General features: G+C 36.9%; 2 protein-coding genes across 9 annotated transcripts in view; both read left to right on the top strand.

The window, feature by feature from the left end:
* Nucleotides 1-9,398, top strand: part of LOC127880267 (uncharacterized) — a 536,299-nt gene extending 526,901 nt beyond the window's left edge. Inside the window, exon 6 of the transcript XR_008049491.1 lies at nt 9,119-9,398. The gene's annotated coding sequence lies outside the window, so the exon portion shown is untranslated. The remainder of the gene's footprint in view (nt 1-9,118) is intronic.
* The window catches only part of LOC127880259 (E3 ubiquitin-protein ligase MYCBP2-like), a 162,876-nt gene that overhangs the window by 13,989 nt on the left and 126,499 nt on the right, over nt 1-22,388 (top strand). For 3 of the 8 annotated variants that reach the window (XM_052427574.1, XM_052427575.1, XM_052427573.1), the window contains exons 7-22: nt 468-606; nt 1,310-1,425; nt 2,777-2,842; nt 3,328-3,418; nt 4,244-4,314; nt 5,210-5,354; nt 5,897-5,973; nt 7,027-7,237; nt 7,756-7,923; nt 8,303-8,458; nt 9,706-9,777; nt 13,534-13,648; nt 16,024-16,223; nt 19,283-19,384; nt 20,565-20,690; nt 21,346-21,427. In XM_052427574.1, coding sequence (XP_052283534.1) covers nt 468-606; nt 1,310-1,425; nt 2,777-2,842; nt 3,328-3,418; nt 4,244-4,314; nt 5,210-5,354; nt 5,897-5,973; nt 7,027-7,237; nt 7,756-7,923; nt 8,303-8,458; nt 9,706-9,777; nt 13,534-13,648; nt 16,024-16,223; nt 19,283-19,384; nt 20,565-20,690; nt 21,346-21,427 — 1,937 coding nt within the window. Of the gene's footprint in view, nt 1-467; nt 607-1,309; nt 1,426-2,776; nt 2,843-3,327; nt 3,419-4,243; nt 4,315-5,209; nt 5,355-5,896; nt 5,974-7,026; nt 7,238-7,755; nt 7,924-8,302; nt 8,459-9,705; nt 9,778-13,533; nt 13,649-16,023; nt 16,224-19,282; nt 19,385-20,564; nt 20,691-20,726; nt 20,774-20,823; nt 20,857-21,345; nt 21,428-22,388 lie in introns of those variants that run through there. The other 5 variants (XM_052427579.1, XM_052427578.1, XM_052427576.1 and 2 more) reach the window with 5 other exon arrangements.

Raw genomic sequence — 22,388 nt, 5'->3', positions numbered from 1 at the left:
AATGCACGTGCGTCAAGTTTTGTCCCATATTAGCCTGTGCAGTTAGCATAGGTTTATTAGGGACAACACTTTCAAACTTTTATGGAAGTTTTTGTTTTAAAGAAGTCTGTTCAAAATGCAGTTTAGGCAGAAAGTGTTGTCCCTGATCAGCCTGTGCAATTTGCACAGGCTAATGTAGGATGGCTTTTAAAACACATGTATTAAGCCCAGTTTTCCAAGGACAAAGCTCATATGACCCTGACATGTATAATTATACCTTGCAGTGAGAGGATGTATTGCCATAAAATGTGTATTCCGGTAGTTTGTGGAGATATCTTCTGCCACATTTTTAAAACTTGTTCTCTGAAAATTAAAATATGTAATCCCCATTAAAAAAATAATAGTGAGAAATCCAGCCGAATACCTACTGTGCCCCAGCTATTGTACCCAGGCTGTTGTACCCCAGCTATGACATTGTACTGTTACAGGTTCCTGCTGTTCTAACGTTGCTACAGAAGAGCGTACAGGCAGTGCTGCAGGGTAAGACCCACCTGCCAGACTGGTTCTCTCACGGTGTCAAGGAGAAGTCCAGATTGTTCTCATTCAGACTGGATGAGATTCCACCAGGTAAGAGCCCCTTCCAGACTTGTTCTTACGTGGGGTCACAGTGTTTTTTTCACCATTTTGGGAATGTAGCCGGAAAACCAGTCTAAAGTAGTGAAGATTTCAGTCATTTTTTTTAACAGGAGGGTCCAATCATTAGAAATGTAAATGAGTAAACAGTTTGCATAGATTGTTGGAAATGTTTTTGGTTGATATAAATTTAGAGGATTCAAATTTCACAGGACCAATAAGCAGGACATTTGCAGAGAGATTTCAGTTGTTAGTCGCTGTCAAGTTTTGTAAATTCTTGAAGAATATTTGTATCATTACACTATGATTAAATATTTATTTATAGTGCTTTGGCAACTAGCAAACAGGAAATATTGGCTTTAAAAAGGTTCTTAAGATTATGTACTGTAATTAAATTTTTTTTAATGGTTGCTTGAAATTCAATGTAAATAAGCATTTTCTAAAGCATGTGCCTAAAGTGTCGTCCAAGACAAGCCTGTGCAGTCCACACAGGCTAATCAGGGAGGACACTTTATGCTTATATTGTATTATCATTAAATGGAAGTCTCTTTTTACCAAAAATTAAGTTTAGGAGGAAAGTGTCATACCTGATTAGCCTGTGCGGATTGCACTGACTAATTTGGGATGATACTTAACAAATGCATTGAACCGTGTTTTCCCAGAACGCGGCTCATTTACCTAATCTTCTATTTGATAGTGACATCACCAGGGAGTCAGGGTATATCTGCAGTGACCAGTGATGGCAGATTCCTGTACATCCATTGTAGACAGGGAATGTTCCGAATAGGATCTGGCTATGGGGGCACACTGAAGGTAATGTCTCAAAAATCGACTTGTTTCCACTAGGCCTAAAAGGCTTTAAAATTTGGGAACAAACATAAATGTTAAACTTTTGTTCTTAGTCATGAGCAAAATTGATCTTGTTTGAAAACAATGCAAATTTGTATTTTGTTTAAACTGTCATTTTACCAAACTGTTAACAAGTTCCTTTAACATATTGTTATGTTGGTGAGATAAATTCAAATAATTGAAATTAAACATTGATATATTTCATTGTTATTGAGGTCAATTTCATGAACCGTTATATTAGCCCATCCCACTCAGAAGCAAATTGAAAATTGCTGTATGCAACCAGTATACAACCAGAACAGTAACTCGTAGTAACTTGCAGGCTGTTTAGATCTTATGCTGTTTGCTGCTCATCAGTACTTTGGGTGTTGGAAACAAAGCCTTAAATATTTGAATCTACATGTATTAAAAAAGATCTTTAATTGAATAAGTTTATTTAAGTGACTACAAACATGTCAAAGTGCGTATCTGATTGCAGGGCTTTTTTTCAGCTTTTTGGGAAGATAGCCCATTGCTTTGAAATTGGGAATTTATTATATTTCCAAAAATTAGGAAAATGAATTGGAATTTAAACTACATGAATGAGTTCAGAATCTTTAATCACAAACACCACCATGATCAACGGTTTTCCACATAAGAAGCTCACACAAAGTCTTCAGTCACATCAGGCACCATTTTATTAGGAGGTCCTTCATTTTCTTCTGAAGTACTACTGCTTTCAAGATGTTGAATATCAGTTAGCACTTTGCTTTCGGAAATCAACGATGACAATGCATAAGAGTTACTTGTTATTAAATTACTATCATTAACAATGGAAGGAGTTTCAATGGGAATGCTTGTACTTCTTAACCATGTTTGTTTATTTAATGATGCTTGCTTAACAAAATCAACAGTTTTCGTTTTGACGCGAGGATTTTGCTTAGGAATCTTTTTCACGTAATATTTTGTATTGCGCGACATATTTGTTTTCCCTGCAGCCGATTCACAAAACGCTTGAATTTCATCGCAAATATAATAACCCCCTGAACAACCAGGAGAATATCGTGCACACAAATAGTGCCGACGTTATCCAAATTGAGGAATAGTCTAAAACCCATACCAGACCTGATCAGACTACGCTTTGTTAAAAACCGAAACAGCCAATGTCATTAGCGTTTTTTTCCTAATTGGGAATTTTTAAGCAAATTTTGGGGGAAAAGTATACTTTTTGCGATTGGGAATATAGCCGAATTTCGGCTATAAAATCGGGCTAAAAAAAGCCCTGGATTGGCAACGATGTATGCAAACCGATGTTTACAGTAAACTATTGTTATAGGGTCACATCTATGGGTTCCGAGAGATGTTGCCAGCCAAGTCCACAGTATGGCTCGGCTTTGCTGCAGTAAGTTGTAATCATGCAAGCTACGTTCTAGGAAAAAACAGATTTTAATTTATGTGCTTAAAGTGTTGTCGTAGGTTAATCAGAAAGGACGCTTTCCTCTGTGACTGGATTTTTGTTAGGAAGAGACATCCTTTAAACGAAAAATTCCATTAAATGGGAAATTTGTGGTCCCTGTGATGACACTTTACGCACATGTACATGTATTAAGTTAAGTTGTTCCAGAACAAGGCTCTTATAATTGGTGTGATGTGCTGGTGTAGTGATTGCCTGTAGTGTTATTTATTTTGCTTCAAAACAATGATCTGTTTAAATCTATGAAGTTGACTGTACATTAAAATATAGTATTACATTTTAATATTGTATTTATATATAATTTTTCTTTCCTGTAAATAGGATAGATAAATACAATAATAGTTGACTGTGTTTGTTTAGAGCATGGTGATGAGATAAGTATGGTTGTCAGTATTAAATGACTGTATATTCAGGGCATGCTGCTGTGCAGGATAGACAACTCGTCCCAGCTGTGTACAATCAACACGGACACCCTGGATGTGGAGAGCCTATGTGAAATGGACGGTAAGGAATGAGATGTATTCCAGAATTATATACTGGTACAGTCATCATTATCCACTGCCATCAGCAGAGGGATATTGTTTTGGCATTGTCTGTCCACCCTTCCTTCCATCCTGTCTTCTGTCTTTCCGGCCTTAACACTTGTGTCCGGAGCCATATCTTGTAAATGCTTTGGCAGATTTCATTGAAACTTGGTATGATAGTGTATATGGATATGACGATGATGAATGTAAAATGCCAGCGCAATAACTTTGCAAATTACTGGGCAAACAAATACAAAGAGCACTGAAAGTAAATATTTCAGCTAAAAGGCTTGTAAAAGAATGCACCTATGTTTTTTGCAATTAAGAACCTTGTAGTTAAAAAGACCCATGATTCCAAATTTGTAGATTTCATCACGCATATTTTTGTAATGCCAGGGATTTTTTGGGCATATTTTTCTCAATATGCACATTATCCAGTGGTCTTATTTGTTAAAATTTAGGGCTGGAAAACGGCCCCATTCCCAATGGAAAAAAAAGTATATTTTTTAGCAAACGGGACAAAATAAATCCCAAATGAAGGCTTAACAAAAAAAGATATTTTTAGATTTTCACATTTAGTTCAACTCCCATCCAGCTCTATAATTTGAACCTTAGTTAATAAAACATTAGAAACACTCTTATTCACAATTTTGAAGCATTTGTAAGCAAATCAACAACAACGCCTTTTTCCCAATTTAAGTCAAAATTCCCCATTCCCAAAATGGTGAAAAAAAACTGGCAACCAGTACTTTCCCAATTGAATGGGGAAAAAAAAGCTGCAGGTATCTGTGTTCTCTGTTTGCAGGCAATGGTGTGGCCCCCTGTGCCATGTTCTGTGACGGAGCTCATGTTGGTCAGATAAGGGCTTCCAAAGATGTAAGTGAACTGTGGTGACTCTGGTCATCTCATATTATGTTTATATTTAATTGAGTCTCGCTCTGAAAAAAAATGGGGTTTGACGCATGTGCACAGGCTAATCAGGGACAACACTTTTGCCTTGATGCATGTGCACAGGCTAATCAGGGACAACACTTTTGCCTTGATGCATGTGCACAGGCTAATCAGGGACAACACTTTTGCCTTGATGCATGTGCACAGGCTAATCAAGGACAACACTTTTGCCTTGATGCATGTGCACAGGCTAATCAGGGACAACACTTTTGCCTTGACGCATGTGCACAGGCTAATCAGGGACAACACTTTTGCCTTGACGCATGTGCACAGGCTAATCAGGGACAACACTTTTGCATAAACTGAATTTTTGCTAAGAAGAGACTTCCTTTAAACGCAAAATGCCATAAAAGCTGTAAAGTGTCGTCCCTGATTTAGCCTGTGTGAACTGCACATGCTAATCCGGGACAACAACTTTACCCTCATTCATAAAGCCATGTTTTCCCAGAGCAAGGTTCATAAATATTTCTAAGGGCTTCAAATTGTACTTCCTACCTTTTTTCTCAAAGAGTCTCACAACATAAACTTGAAATGGTATCAAGAATCAAAGTAAAGCATATTTTTGGAGAAGAGTGGTCTAAAAGTGTATCTGAGTACCTATACTAGTACGGTTAAATACGAGGTTTGATATCACAGCAAGTTAGGAAGTTTTTCAATGTAAGCTAGCTTCTCTCTTTTACATTTTCTTAACTGTACTATTACCACTACTTATATTTTTTATGGGTATTATCAATATTTTAAAAGGGGTTTCTTGTATCTTTTTCCTTGTATCAAAGTTATGTATGATATGCTCTCTAGAATCTGGTTTGTGAAATTTCAGGATAGTTTTGTTGTGCGAATGTTTGATCCTCATAAGTCCCCGATGGAGGTTGTTAGTGAACTGCCCTTGAAACTCACAAGGAAATGTGTGGATGCATTCGGACTGGATAACACAGATGGCGGAAACAATGAAAGGAAAACAGTCTGTGAGTTGTTCAACTATAGAATAGTGCATGTGTAAAAAGAGCAAAATTTTCATTATAAAAATCTGTAGTATATGTAGTATTTTTCTTTTGAAAATGATAAAAGCCATATATGATTATAAGAGATTATAAAATGTTAATAATAATCAAAATATTTACTTCTTTAAGACAACTGTTTTTATCGACTTAAAATATTAATCCATTTTTTGTCAGCTTGAATTTCAAATGTAAATTTAAAATGATCTAGTTTTATTGTTTTCAAATGAGTAACATACTTGGAATATACCTTGTCATGAGTGATTTGTAAATTACAGTATTTGAAGCCAATAATTTAGCAGCAAACCTGGATCAGTGTTCCATAACGCAAAAACCTGATTCTCATATGGGTCTTGTTCTGGAAAAAAATGAGCTTAATGCATGTGCAAAAAGTTTTGTCCAAGATTAGCCTGTGCCGTCTGCACAGGCTTATTAGGGACGTCACCACACAGATAAATTAAGCCCTGTTCTCCCAAAGTGAGGCTCATATGTTCATTCCATGTTTCCAGTGACCGGATATGATGAGGAAATCTCGTTTATCTGTGCTGGAAAAGAATTTGGCTTGGTCAGAACCGTTGGAAACAAGGTAAAATTTCTGGAGATTATTTTTGTAAGTGCAGAATATGCCCATGAATTAATACTGAATTAATACACGGATACTTGGATAGTTAAGTGGCTATGCATGTGGCCTTGTGAGAACTGTTAAATAAAAGGTACACACATTTTAAATTTCAGATGAATTTTATTAAATTTTTATGCTCCACCAAACTTTTTCGGGGGAGCATATAGTCGCCGCTTTGTCTGTCCGTGCATGTGTCCATCCGTCCGTGCACAGTTTTTGTCCGGGCTATTTCTCAGCAATTAATGACCGGAATTCAATTAAACTTTACGGGAAGCTTCACTTCCAAGAGGTGATGTGCATATTATCAGCTGGTTCTGGTCAGATGATTTTTCACAGAGTTAAGGCCCTTTGAAATTTTCCATTAACTGTACATACAGTGCAATTTTTGTCCGGGCTATTTCTCAGCAACTAATGACCGGAATTCAGTGAAACTTTATGGGAAGCTTCACTACCAAGAGGACATGTGCATATTATCAGCCGGTTCTCGTCGGATGATTTTTCACAGAGTTTTCTATAAACTGTACATATAGTGCAATTCTTGTCCGGGCTATTTCTCCCCAACTACTGACTGGAATTCAATGAAGCTTTATGGGAAGCTTAACTACCTTGAGGAGATGCGCATATTATTTGTGGGTTCTGTTTAGATGATTTATTTAGAGAGTTATGGCCCTTTGAAATTTTTAAGTTGCTAAACCATCCATCGTATTATCTTGTCCAAAGTTATACCCCTCAAGACGTTTCCTTTTATCTGAATATATAGTGCAATATTGTGACAAAAAAACCTTTGGAGAGCAGCACCCGTCTCTGACGGTTTCTTGTTTTTATTAAGTGCAGAAGATATTAATGAATTAGCACTTGGATAGTTCAGCGGCTATGTATGCGCATAAGTGTGCTTCTGCTACTTATTTTGCGATCAACAGAAATTTAAAAAAGTTTTAATACAAGTAAAACAAAGTTTCAACGCCAGTAAAACAAAGTTTTAATATGAGCTGATCACATTTTTCTCACTCAATGCAGGTTCTGTACACGGGCAAGTCCACAGCTGTGGGGATCAAACAGGGGGGCCCTGCCCCTGGCAAGTGGGCGGAGCTGCCCATCACCAAGTCCCCCAAGATCGCCCAGGTCGCCGTGGGTCACGAGGGTCAACACGCCCTCCTGGTGACAGAGGATGGCAGTGTGTTTTTTGTAGGAACGCCCCGGCGAGGGGAGGATGGGGATACTAGCATGTGTGAGTATATGTGCATCAGTCTGGGACAACTGGGTTTAATGCATGTGCCTTAAGTGTCGTCCCAGGTAAGCCTGTGCAGTTTGTACAAGCTAATTGGCGACTACACTTAATGCATACACAGGTTTTTGTGTAGATGAGACGTCCGTTCAAATTATTCAGCCATTTAGCTTAATGCAATGCAGCTCTTTGAACAAGTCTGATTTCTTTATTAGTATTGGAGGATGAGAAATGTTTCTGGGAAACAGGACTTACTAGAGGTGCGTTGGGCTCAGTTTTATTGTATTTTGGTTTTTTATCTGATTTTGTAACTTTGATACCAAACAAGGCCCCTCGACTGGATTTGACTACTCCTTGATTAAAATAAGAAGTAGCTAAACCTGTAAAATGTAACAATATCAACAAGGATCCCAATAAGATTAAATAAGAATCAGCATTTAAAGTACTTGTACCTCATCTAAGCATTAAAATGCACAGCAACAATTGATTGAAGCAAAATTTCTTTGATTTATAACATTTAGCCAAAGGTCGACGTCAACCAAAAGCGGTGAAGCCAAAGAAGATGATTCGTCTGGAGGCAAAACACGTGACACACGCGGCGTGCAATAACGGCAGCAGTGCAGTAATCACCAAGGATGGAGGAGTGTATATGTACGGCAAGGACACTGCGCACTGTCATCAGTCCAGTGGTACGTGTTGCTGGTCTACTCTGAAAACTGCATTTTTGCATTGCTAAGCGTCCTTTGTGCGACTTTTGGGGACTTCTCTACTGAGTTGCACATGAGGAAAACGAAAGTTCTTATTAAAAATAGAGTTTCAACTTCGTCTTATAGCCAAGTTATTGGGTTGAATCGAAACAATATGAAAACAATCCTGCTTGCTCCTACCTCCATTTTATGAAATTCCATTTTGATGACGCTATACCATGTGTCTAATAAGAGATCTCGCATGACTTAATAGTCAATTTTGATTGGTTTAATTAAAATGAAATGAAGAAAGACTCTACAAATGTAGACAAGTAATAATAATGTCTTTTGTTTACGCACCTCTTTTAAATTCATGTATCAGGTCATGTGACAGACCTCAAGGACCAAGTGGTGACCCAGATCTGCCTGGGTAAGGCCCACGCCATCGCGCTAACCAACAAGGGACGCATCTACACCTTCGGCATCAACAACAAGGGACAGTGTGGACGAGACTTCAACCCTGCTGCAATCAAAGATGGTAACAAGAACTTTGTGATCATTTTGTCTCGGGGCTAATTTATTTTTCATACCAGGGCCGATATTCACAAACCTCATAAGGTAAATTTTAACTTAAAGTCAACTCAAGAAAAAATATCAGATAAGAGAGAGAAATCTGATGTTTTAAGCTTACAAACGGTTGAAATAGCAATCAGTGTAGCAATATTTACTTGTGTAAAACATATGAATGTTGAAATACTTAAAATGCCATAGCCAGGCACTTTGGGAATGTCATGCATTAAAGAAATTGTCTTAAGTTTTCTTTAAGGAGCTTGTGAATATGGGCCTGGGGCTTTTTTGTTATATGTAGAAAGGGTTGGCTTACTATTTAGGGGAATCACTTATAAAAAAATGAGAAAGGGAAACAGGTGTTTTATTTTTAGCTCATCTATTTTTTGAAAAAAAATTATGAGCTATTGTCATCACCTTGGCGTCGGCGTCGGTGTCCGGTTAAGTTTTGCGTTTAGGTCCACTTTTCTCAGAAAGTATCAATGCTATTGCATTCAAACTTGGTACACTTACTTACTATCATGAGGGGACTGGGCAGGCAAAGTTAGATAACTCTGGCGTGCATTTTGACAGAATTATGTGCCCTTTTTATACTTAGAAAATTGAAAATTTGATTAAGTTTTGTGTTTAGGTCCACTTTATTCCTACAGTATCAAAGCTATTGCTTTCATACTTGCAACACTTATTAACTATCATAAGGGGACTGTGCAGGCAAAGTTATGTAACTCTGACTGGCATTTGGACGGAATTATGGGCCCTTTATACTTAGAAAATTTGGTTAAGATTTATGTTTTGGTCCACTTTACCCCTAAAGTATCAAAGCCATTGCTTTCATACTTGGAACACTCACAAACTATCATAAGGGTACAGTAAAAGGACAAGTTGCATAACTTTGGTTGTCATTGTTACGGAATTATGGCCCTTTATACGTATGCATCAAAATACGTATCTAAGTGGTAAAGGGTTAATTGATAATGAAATTATTTTTTACGGTCATTCACCCCCTACATCTGATTCAAGTAGTAAGGTGAACTTCCTGCGATAATGGGGCAGGAATAGTGTTGACTATGGTAAAAGGAATACAGGAATGCAGGAATATACTCTAAAATTAGGCTTACAAATGGCTTCCAGAAAAAAACATATTTACAGCAACCAACTAGCATTTCACTGTTTGTGAAAAGCAAGTATTAACAAATTATTATGACGTCATGATTTCAGTTGGCAGCCAGAATGTGAATATGGCAGAGGAGGAGGAAGAGGTGGACATGGAGTCAGTCATGTGTGCACCAGGTACATTGGTTTACTGTGGATTATATAAGCATATAATTGAGAATATGAATAATATAAATTGGACACTTTTCCATTTTAGTTTGCAAAATGTACACATCATAATCAAATCCATAAATCCAGTCACAAATAAATAAAAACGTAATGTCATACAATTTAAGACAAAGCTCAAATGCCAGATTGGTGTCAAAGCATGTGTTGAAAAATGACTAGTACTGGTAAATTATACTAATAGCAGACAAACACTGAGCAGTTTTGATTGGATAAGCTTGATGCACCTCCAATGACATTTAAAAGGGACATTACAGTAAATGACTGAACGTAAATGACTGATAACAAATCAGGGTACAGGATCAACGGAGTTCACAGGATATTCTCAAGTTATTGAAATATGTTTGCCAAAATCTTTAGTGCATAAAAGACATTTTTTCTTGCAGTTTTTGCCGATATCTTAAGATTTAAGAATGCATTGTGGAGTGCGTTTGAAATCAGTGCAAAAATTTCACATTGAGTGCAGCATAACCTTGTATATAAATTTTGTATTTTTTAGCCAACACAGGCTTATTAAATAAAGTAATTCTGATGTTTTTCTCATTGACATAAGCTGCATAAAAAACGTCTTTTATGCACTAGTTGAAATTCTCCAGAAAAATTGTTTAAAAACAGTTATTTGAAAAACAGCACCACATCCATTAACATCCATTTGTGAACCCCATAGAGTCACATGATCCTGCACTGCGCAATGCTGATTAGATCAATTGATTGATAAGATTATAATCAATTGTCACACTTCGCGGTCATTAATTTAAGGGACTTTTTCACAGATTTTTGCTTTCTCAGAGTTCGTCATTAATGCTTTAAATTGATGAATGTAAACATCAGATCTAAAGAGCGCCAGTGAAATTGTAGGAATAGAATTTAAGAAAGGAAAAAAAGGAAAAGTTTACTTCCACCTTGACTGGAACCTGTTACTTTTGGATTAAAGGCTATTGCTTTAAATTATAAGGGCCGTGCTCTGTGAACAGGGGACTTAATGCATGTGCGTAAAGTGTATCCTTTTAATAATTATCATAAAACCGGCCTAAGTATCTTATTACGGCAATATTTAGAAGGTGTGTCATCCCACCTTAAGGGGGAAGTCACACTTGAAGGTTTAAGGATTACGGTTGGTAATATGAAGGACATATATATCACCCACATAATCTTTTGGATTGCCTTGTTTCCGTAAAAGATTTAATTATATTTTGGTTGCCCTCAAGCAATTTCAGGGTTTGCACAGGGCTTGAAAAGTGCTTGAAAATGAGCCCTAGGCTTAAAAAGCCCTTGAACAAAGGTTGGCCTTGAAAAAGTGCTTGAAAAGTGCTTATTTCATGTAAAAAAAGCCTTGAAAATGTTTATTTCTGCTCAAAATTACTTTTATCATTGCTTTAATTATTAACTTAAATCGTTCTTAAGGGAAATATTATGAAAATTTATCATAAATTCCTTAGCGCAAAAAGTTGAGTACAAAATATAAGCTTCGTACACTATTGAGTACGAAATGTTATGTGTACACGTCACAGATTATGTGTACTACGTCAGAGGTTCTTCGTTGTGATCAATTTTCGCGAGTGAAAACGCAGCGATGGGGAAGTGTCGTTTCAAACCAGGGTGGTTAACTGAATATTCCTGGGTACAGAAAACAAATGACATTCGAAAAGCACATTGCCAAGTCTGTATGAAGACCATTGATGTCGGGGGGGATGGGGGAAAGCGCTTTGAAAAGACACAAGAAAGGGGAAACCCACACAGAAAACATGAAATTGAGAATCAATGTGTTTGTTTGTAATAACTTTAAAAAGTAAATACATATGTGAGACTCATTGAGTTAAGGATGGATATTAAAAACATGTATTTGTATGTAATTAAATAACATGTATGAGTTAATATGGAATAAGTTTATTGTGTTTGAGCAAATAAATGACATTTACTGTGTTAATCTGGCTTGAAAATGCATTTTTTAAAGGAAACTAACGTACTGTTCTTGGCCTTGAAAATGAAAATTTGGCCTTGAAAAGTCCTTGAAAAGTGCTTGAATGTAGGTTTGCGATTTCTGTTTGAACCATGAATTTGAATGCACTTGTTTAACTGGCAATTCTATGATGCATGCTTATTTTTAAGCATTTATGATATTGCAACAAGAACAAATACAGTCTAAGCACATGAGACATGAACATGTTGTCTGTATAGCCAGCAAGCATTAAACTTCTTGTGTAATGCTTTGACAAAGTACAACACGTTATTTGTTAGGAAGAGTGCATGTACTTAATTCAGATAATCATTATTTAGTTACAATGATTATGAATGATTGTCCAACTATTTCAAAAACATGCATAAGAAATATAATAGCAGCACTCTGAGAAAATTGGGCTTATTGCATGTGTGAAAGTGTCTTCCCAGATAAGCCTGTGCAGTGCAAACAGGCTAATAAGGGAGGACACTTTTCACATAAACTGGATATTTTCTATGAAAAGACTTCCATTAATTGAAAAATGCCATCAAGGAGAAAGTGTCTTTCTTATGCCTGTGCAGTTTGCACAGACTAATCTGGGATAACACTTTATGCACATGCATTAAGCCCTATTTTCTAGGGATGGCAAAATTATTCGAATATTCGAGTGAATGGTCAGTATTCGAATAACAGAATTGATATTCGCATATTCGCATTTTTTTCAAACGTAATTGCCCTAATATTTAATGACCTGCGAGCCGCTTACTAATTGGCACCCGAAATCACTTGGGATTAACATGTTTGATGTGACGTTCTTCGTGTCAAACTGATAACGCGGCCCGTATCAGCGTTGATTGCGCAATGCAATATACACACTCTAAGAAAGGCCCGAACTGTTGTTTGTCAATGGGGTGCCAATTAACGGCTTCATTTCACTGGCGAAAAATAATTAAGTTTCTGTGATCACAGTATGAACAGCCATTAAAATATGTAAATTACTAAAATTGCGCAATGCAATATACATGCTCTAAGACCTTGAGCCAGGACGACACTGAAGCATAAATCGCATTAAAAAGACGCTGTCACCAACGAAAGGCTTTGTGATGTACTTTGCATGACTTATTGATATGGTTTTTTTTATAAACGTACATGATATCGTTACTTTGAAATTTCAAATAAGAATAAAATTCTATTACATTATGTTTTTCCTTCTATTTGTGCCCGATTACAGTATCTGTCATAGTTTTAGCCGACAGCGATACAATTATTTGATAGCAACGTTAATAGACAGCCTCGTATTCAGCAAACGGATATAACTTACAAAACAATGGAAGTTAACACAGAACAAGTTTCACTCTTTTCTGATATATTTCGCCTAAATAGGCTTTTTCAAAGTTTGTTTTTACAAATAAGCTACATTTTCTTTTTATTTCTCAACACAACAATTGTATATTCAATTGTATTTCTGTGTAAATTTATATTTAATATCCCTACTGGATACGAAACTGAGTAATAGAAGTTATATCAATCCAGCCATTTTATGCGAATATTCGAATATTCAGTTGAATGGATTTGCGAAAATTGGAATACCGATATAGGTATTCGATGCCATCCCTACTATTTTCCTAGAGCGAGGTTCAATAGATGCTGACAGCAGTGTCAATGAATGCTGTATCAGCGGATAGCTCTGTCTGACTGTTGCAGGCAAACACAAGTGGAAGCTAGACCAATGTATAGTGTGTTATGATATATCTCTCTGACTGTTGCAGGCAAACACAAGTGGAAGCTGGATCAATGTATGGTGTGCTACGTGTGTGGAGAGTGTACGGGGTACGGGCTGGGCTGTATCAACTCGGGCCGCAGGAAGGACAGGAACCCCGGCATGTAAGATCACATGAGCATATTTCTTGAAAAATTGGACTAAATGCATGTGAATAAAGTGTTGTCCCAGATTCACCTGTCCGCACAGGCTAATCAGGGACAACACTTTTCGCCTGGGCTGGATTTTTTATTTGAAGAGACTTTCAAGAAAAAAATTCTGTAAAAGCTGAAATTGTTTCCCCTGATAAGCCTGTGCGGACCGTGACAACATTTAACGCACATGCATTATTACCTGTTATCATAGAACGAGGCTGATATGAGTCATATCACGCAAAAATGGGCCTTCGGACAATAAACATTGTTGCATGTACATTCATATACTCTGATGAGAGGTTATAATGTCTGCCAATGAGACCACTAAAACTTGTGTGTGTCTTAAGCAGACAGGGTAGCCTGAAACTAAACTGTGCAAATGCGCTGGCTTGTCTCGAAATAGGCTGGCAGGTATATTATCCATTTTTGCACACTGGGGCTCATACAGTTATCTTCATATGCATACTTTTATAGAAATGTTTAGAACAGTCCCGTTTAATCTGTCTTGGTTGTAATTGACTACAAGTATCATAATAGTTTGACATTACTTAAATGCAGAGGATTTATTTTCCTACAGCCCTCCTTAACGTTCAGTTTACAATTGCAGTGCTGCGTCCGGATATCTCCGGTCAATCTATAGGTAACCTAGCCCATGCTGAGACTGTATATATCAGCCAAATATTTTATTTATCCTCAATTTGGTGGCCTTTTTTTCGAATAAATACATCCTGTATTCTTTTTATAATCCCATAATTGTCACTTTGATGGAATTTTATTTTTGTTATATATTGTTTAAGCTCATTTAAGCTGAATGAAAGTGACATGTGGTTAAGAATTCATCAAAATTATTTTTTTGTAGAAATTCCATGCATATTTTCTTATAACATATGGTTAAAAAAAAGTAATAACTATTTTCAGTTAAAAATGTCTAAATTTATTAGTTTTTGAATTCCAGAAGGACAAAATATAAATGGCTCCTGCGTTGTAAATTAGAACTTGAAGATGTAAAAGCACAGCATATCTTGTGCTTTAAACATATTTCTTAATTATTTCTCAAAAGATTTAAGTTTGAAATAGATAACAGTTTTCAAATTGAGGTAAATATTTGTACGTGTTAATCAATTTTCACTTTAAAACTGAATTAAGTTGAAACATTCAGACGATTTATTTTGTTATAATCTGGTTGTCACAATAAGTGAAATAATTTGTATAATTTTTAAAAATTTATGCAATAATGTTTTACATGCAGTAAGGTGTAAACTGTTTTAAAAAGTGTCATGCTAGTCTATTGCAGATAAAAAGAACTACAACAATTAAAATCCATATATGGCACAACAACATTAACATTTGTCGTCCCTACTGTTTTATAGGTTTTATTCCATATTGTCCCCTACCGGTTTTACCGGAGGGGACTTATGGTTTGCGCTCTGTGTGTCAGTCAGTTCTTAATATTTTTTTCATGAAACTTGAAACATGGATAGATGGCAATTATTATGCACGTCATTTCATTTTGTTCCTACATCAAAAATTATGGTTGCTATGGCAACAAATATAAAAAAAATAATAAATAATCTGACAATGGTGGAGCCAGTAGGGGACATATATTGCTTGGCAATAGTCTTGTTTTAGACATTTTATTTGTATTGTTTAAGAATGAAGGAAATCATATATTATAACAAATATTATATTATACATGTATTATGCAACAAGGAACGTCCAGGATGATATGGCCGCGCAATCAAAAGTGCCCCTTTTGACAAAATAACCCTCCCCCCCTGCCATTTTCAAATCATAGCTTGAGCACTGTTAACATATTGACTGCTGGGTCTAAATAAGTTATACTATCTTCATTATCTTAAATATTAGGGTATTTTAAAGTAACTTGCAGTCCGTTCAGGTTTTATGCTGTTTGCTGCTCATCAGTACAAAATAGTTCGAAATGAAGCCTTTAAAACTTGAATCTTGTAAGAAAAGTTTTTAATTTAATTAGATTTTTTAAGGGACTACAACAGCATCAAAATTGGTATCTAAGTTGTAAAGGCTTAAATGATGTTAAAAGCTGCTGAGTGTACATCTCTTGTACAATGTTCCTACAGTTATGCCAAGTGCAGAAAGTTTCATCCCAGATTAGCCTGTGCAATCCGCATAGGCTAATCAGGGACAACATTTTCTGCCTAAACTTGATTTTTGTCAAGGACAATCTTCCTTTAAAGGAAAAATAGAAGTAGAAAGTGTTGTCCATGATTAGCTTGTGTGGACTGCACAGGCTGAGCGGGGACGAGACCTTAGCATATGCATTAAACCCCCTTGGCACAGAGCTCATATCTTGTATGATGTTCCCACAGGCCATGCGGGTGTGGTGCGGGTGAGGCGGGCTGTACTGAGTGTGGGGCGTGCCGGACCTGTGCTGGAGAGCAGCCTGACGGGGATGAGGCCGACGTGGAACTCCTAGGCAAGGCAGGCAAGCCCGGGGCCTTCAATCTCCCCAAGGACTACCTGCCCAAGGACCTGATGCATCTGAACATTATCCTCGGTGAACGCCTAGGTCTTGTTGTTTATCTGCTACACCCCCCCCCTCCCTATAATCCTTATCGAATGTCTAGGTCTAGTTGTTTACCCACTCACTCACCCCACCTGTTGTGTATTTACCACCAACCCCTACAATGCAGGGCTCCTCAAAATGTTCTTCAGCCAAATTTGCCCTGATATGGTGTTAACATTCTTCTTAGTTTGGCTATTTTATGGGTTTTCATGACAAAAAAAACACAGAAGTCAGTTAATAATTATTTTGCCAATTGGGTCAGTATCTAGCTTATATGTGGCTAGTTTCATACATGACAACTGAGTTAGCCTTGCTTTGTGGTCGTATGTAAAACTGTGATAGAGGCCTTTGTTAGCTAGAAATTTGACACTATGCATGTTGTTCACTAGTTCTACATGAGGTAGAACTTCATTACTTACATTAGCTAATATTCATTGCATGGGCTTCAATAAGCTGAAATAATTAGGATTTGTTGGCTAACCAGTGGGGTTTTTTCCGTTTAAATACTGGGCCTGTATTCGGCCCAATTCCCAATTTAAAAAAAGTAAATATTTTTCACAAATGGGACCTAAAAATTCACAATTTAAGGTGTCAAATATTTTTACTCTGGGAAAACAGGACTTAATGCATGTACTTAAAGTGTCGTCCCTAGATAAGCCTGCACAGGCCAATCAGAAACAACACTCTCCGCCTTAACTGGATCTTTGCAAAGAAGAGACTTCCATTAAATGAAACAAACAAAAAAGCAGAACAACAATACGAACATGCATAAAGCATGGTTTTCCCTGGTCAAAGCTCATATAAATGTAAGGTGGTGGAAAATGCCTCTGTCCCTTTGAACTGTTATGTGTTATTACAGATCAGTTTTGAATGTTCTGAAACACCTGCTTAATGTTTGATATTGTTGTGGGAATCGCAGGAGTGTAAAATTATAATCTCCCGCTTAAATTGGCCACTTAAGTTTTGATCTGGGCCTATATTATATTTAAATACTTGCTCAAATAGGAGACCGCGTTTTCAGATCAGTTCATGCTTATATTTTGCAACAAGTGCTTGTCTGGGAGTGTAGTGGTTATAATTGTTCTATGCTTGCTACTACATAATGGATTGATTATACTGCTTTTTAGCAGTGACTTTTTAATGTGTGTTCCCATGGCAAGAATATTTGTATGTACAGTGTTTATTTTCCCCAAAAATGTATGTTAAAAAATCAGCTTGATAAACAGATTTTTTTTAACGATGTCTTGTTAGGGTTCCTGTGAAAAACATGAAATTTACTGCGACTATAAAGTTAGTCAGTGCGACCTTACGGTCAGCGAGTAGTCCTGCAGGGCCAGTGGCTTTGAAAAGATGTTTATACCTCTGATATGCTGACATTGAAGTTGTGACATGCTCTTATTTCTAAGACAATACAGGATCTAGATGTCCATAAATGCAATTGTTTTCTAGTGATAACTGTTTGCCAATGCTACTATAACTTGCTATAATAAATGTGAATGTTTCAATGATCTTGTCCTTGGAAACCTGGGCTTAATGCATGTGCTAAAAGTCATCACATATTAGCCTGTGAAGTTTGCACAGGCTAATGAACATTTTACCCACATGCATTAAGTCTAGTTTTCCCAAAACAATGCTCAAATGTTCTAAACAATATGATTGGCACACTTCTGCCCTTGACTGCATTTGAGTGCTAACATTCTTTGTCCATTCTCTAACTTGACTGTAAAGACGGCAAGCTTGCTGGATACTAACTGTTGTGTGTGCTTCACTGTCCCTCTCTCACATGTCACATATCACTCTTCACATATCAGTGTCCTTGGTCCAGGTAGTGCCTGAATTTCAATGAAAAAGAGTTAGAGACTCGGTCTGGAAAAAAATGAGGTTTATTGCTTGTGTGTAAAGTGTCCTCCCAGATTAGCCTGTGCAGCGTGTACAGGCTAATCAGGGACAACACTTTTCCCTTTAATTGTCTTATCATTTAAAGGATGTCTCTTATTTGAGAAGTTTAGGTGAAAATTGTTGTCCCTGATTAGCGTGTGCAGACTGCACAGGCTTACCTGCGATGACACTTTACTCTCATTTATGAAACCCCGTTTTCACAGAGTGATGCTCTTTACAATCGATCATTGTTTATTGTTCAATAAACAACAAATTGAATTTTTGATATTTAGGAAATAAGCCATGAGGACGTATATGCCTAAGTTGTTTAATGTCTGTACATGAGAATGACAAGGAGTGAAATAATTGGTGATGAACAAAGATTATGGGAACATTATTTAAAGTCTAATCTGAGTCTAGTCCTGGGAAAACTCTGCTGAATGCATGTGATTAATGGGTCGTCCCTTATTAGCTTGAGCAGTCCACAGAGGCTTTTCAGAGACGACACTTTTGGCATAGCCTGGATTTTCATTAAGCAGACTTCCTTAAAAGAAAAAGTCTATAAAAGCAGAACAATTTGTCCCTGATTACCCTTTGGGATCTGCAAAGGCTAATCTGGGAAGAATCTTTATGCCTATGCATTAAGCCCAGTTTTCCCAGAATTCCAAAAACATTAATCAATATATGTTTGATATTTTTGAGGAAGATCATACACGTGTAAATTTACCAGATTGTAGATTTAGCTAGAGATAAACTGGAGTATTTTCTTGCTTGGTTCATCACCTGTTTGAAGAGTATTTGGCCAGTACACCACACTTTCCCACTATATACAGGAAATTATAATAGGAAAACTTTTGTTGAGGTTATTTCTTGCTATAATTTATTGAAATAGCTTCAAATATGAGCCTTGTTCAGGGTAAACTGAGCTAAATCATGTGCATAAAGTGTTGGCCCAGTACGCACATGCTAATCTAGGATAACACTTTCCACTTTTAGAAATTTTTTGTTTAAATGAAGTCTCTTTTTAGCAAAAATCCAGTATAGGCGGAAAGTGTTGTCAATAATTAGCCTTTGCGAAATGCAGTGTTATTCGGGCCGACACTTTACTGATATGAATTAAGCCCAGTTTTCCCAGAACAAGTCTCATACAGAAGCAGAGTGGGCTAACAGTGATTCATTTACAGGAAGGGAAGCCAAGAAATCAGGGCCCCTGGCTGAACTGTTTGCCAAGATGGAACGCTCCAGGTCACAGAAGAACAATGTGAAACTGCAGCAAAAGTTCAGAAGTGAGTGTTAAGACAAATGTACTATTTGAATAACACATTTAGTATTGCTAATGCAGTCTTGAGTGTCTTTAAACCTATATATTATCTATGCTCTGTGAAAACCAGGCTAAATGCATGTGCTTAAAGCGTTGTCCCAGATTCGCATATGTCCCTTGCAAAGGCTAATCAGGGACAACACTTTCCCCCTTGATTCGTTTTTAGCTAAAAAGAGACTTGCTTTCTAGGAAAAATACTGTAAAATCTGAAAGTCTTGTCTCTGATTAGCCTCTACAGACTGCACAGGCTAATCTGGGATGAACCTTTACGCACATGCATTAAGCCCACTTCTCCAGAGTCATGCTCATTGTTTCTTTTAAGCCAAAGGCATGTGATAGGGGCTTTTCTGAATATATTACATAGAGAATAATAGGTTTGTGTTAATTATAGATAAGGTTTATCATGCGAGGCTTAGAAAACAAAAAGCACGAGCCTTGGCGAGTGCTTTTTCATTTTTGTGGCATTTGTGCCGAGCATGATAAACCTGATTTATAATCAACATTAATCTATTATTCTATTTATCCCACATTTTATTCAGTGAACCTTTTTATTTTAACAAAATTAGTTTAACTGGATAATTTCGCTGGATTTATGACGTCATTTTGTAGAAAAAATTACGTCATTTCGTGTTGTGGTTTATGGCAGAAATTTAATCAACGGGGCTTTAATCAACCGAATTCGATGTAAAAGTGGGATAAAAATCAGTTCCACTTAATGTACTTTTCCTAACAAGTATGACAGAAATCAGGGTAACAACATTTCTCTAAAGACCTCATTGAAATAACTGTTAACTTGCACAAAGAAAAGGTTGTATATATAATTTTGGAAACAATTAAAAACAAAATCTTATAGAATTCAGGGCCGGGTTTGTATGTAAATTTAATCAAGCGTCCTTGTGTACTGGGGATGCAAGTTCTTGGTCAGGTCATGGTGGCTTGTGGATATGGTGTCCGCCTAGTGACTGGGAGGTTACATGTTTTAATCCCCACTGTGGGAGCATTCTTAAGATCCCAAAAGACACCAAGAACTGGCATGTCAGTAAGTATTAAGCTTCGATGTTATCAAGCTTAAATAAATAGGTTTAAGCAAAGTAAGAAATAAAGTGTCCTTGTATACAGGGAATGCAAGTTCTTTGTTGTTTTAGAAGAAGCGGATGCTGAACAGGATGGTGAGCAGAGCAACAAGATTGTCAGTCTGCCTCCCCAGGAGATACCAATAGGCACAGGGGATGTGGCCATACAGCAAATAGCATGTGGCATGCACCATAATGGTGAGTAGTCATAGAGACAGAGATACCTATAGGCACAGGGGATGTGGCCATACAGCAAATAGCATGTGGCATGCACCATAATGGTGAGTAGTCATAAAGACAGAGATAAATATGGGCACAGGGGATGTTGCCATACAGCAGATAGCGTGTGGCATGCACCATAATGGTGAGTACATGTTTTAAATGTAACATTTATTTCCATACATTATCAGACCCACTTTTATATATATGTTTATTATATGCATGTTTAAAGTAATTACAAAATAAATACTTTCCTTGAAATACAAGTCAACACACTAAAACTTTTTTATTAAGCTACTCCCTAGTGTATTCCAATTTAATATTACTATACCAGATGGACTATTTTCAATGACATCATCATGTAGTCATGTTAACGAAACATAATCTTTATTATTATTATTACCAAATCTAAAGGGTCGCTAAAAATGCAAACATCAATTTCACTTCTTCCACAATAGCAGTGCCACTATAATTCTGGGGGATAATATAACAATAGCCAGTAAAAATAGGCACTCACGCACGCACACTCACGCACGCACACACACACACACACACACACACAGACACACACACACACAAAGCCCAGTGTGTCCAGATCAAGGCTTATTTTAAAGCCCAGTCTGTTTTGTTCCAGTGTTGCTGCTACAGAACGGAGAGGTGTACACCTTCGGCAGTAACCAGTATGGACAGCTTGGACTGGGGGACACCCTGACAAGGTAGCAATATGAGATGCACTATGGCAAAGCTGGGATGAATGCATGTGCGTAGATTGTCATCCCAGATTAGACTGTGCAGTCTGCACAGACTAATCAGGGACGACACTTTCTGCTAACACTGGATTTTTGTTAAGAAGTGATCTTCTTTACATGAAAATTTTCATGAAAGTGTTGTCCCTGATTAGCTTGTGCAAATTGCACGGTCTGATCTGGGAAGACACTATGCATGTGCATTAAGCTCTGTTTTCCACGAATGGGGATCAAATACCCACCGGTTTGCTGTTGTGTATACCTTGCATTAAATGTGCATAACTTTAACTCGTTTACTATGTGATAAATGTTGAATTTCCATTCATCAAACTTCTGAAACATATCATGATTTTTATTTTGTGCTATTTGTTAAAAAACTTGGTTGTCCATTAATTTGATATTCATGGGATGGATAGATTACAATTGCAGATTCCAATCTGTTGTTGATAAGACTGGTATTCTTATACATGGCAAACTTTTAAATGGGAACGTCTTTAAACTGTGATCCATTTCGGTTAAGGAAAATGTTTTTAGCTTGTAATATTATATCACTCCAAAGGTTGAGGGATATAGTTTTGACATTGTCTGTCCGTCCGTCTGTCACAAACTTTTTAGCACTATATCTCAGAAACTATATAAGATGTCAACATGAAACTTCATAGGTGTATAGATATTAATGAGGAGGAGGCGGGCAAAATTAAACAAATTTGCTTGTTTTATTTTACTATATTTTTATATATACTCGCCACAATCATCTGAATTCAAGAAACCAGCATACTTTGTGTTTGTGTCTTTATTTTTTCAAATTAAGAATGCTCCCACAGTGGGGATCGAACCATTTACCTCCTGGTTGCTAGTTTGACACCATATCCACTGAGCCATGGCCAAACATTGGTCATGTTAAGGGTTAAGCATGATGACCTGTTTAATT

Source organism: Dreissena polymorpha, chromosome 4 (assembly GCF_020536995.1).
Source record: "Dreissena polymorpha isolate Duluth1 chromosome 4, UMN_Dpol_1.0, whole genome shotgun sequence".
Classification (NCBI taxonomy): Eukaryota; Metazoa; Mollusca; class Bivalvia; order Myida; family Dreissenidae; genus Dreissena; species Dreissena polymorpha.
Note: the sequence above shows the minus strand (reverse complement) of the source record. Positions and strands in the feature narration are given on the sequence as shown.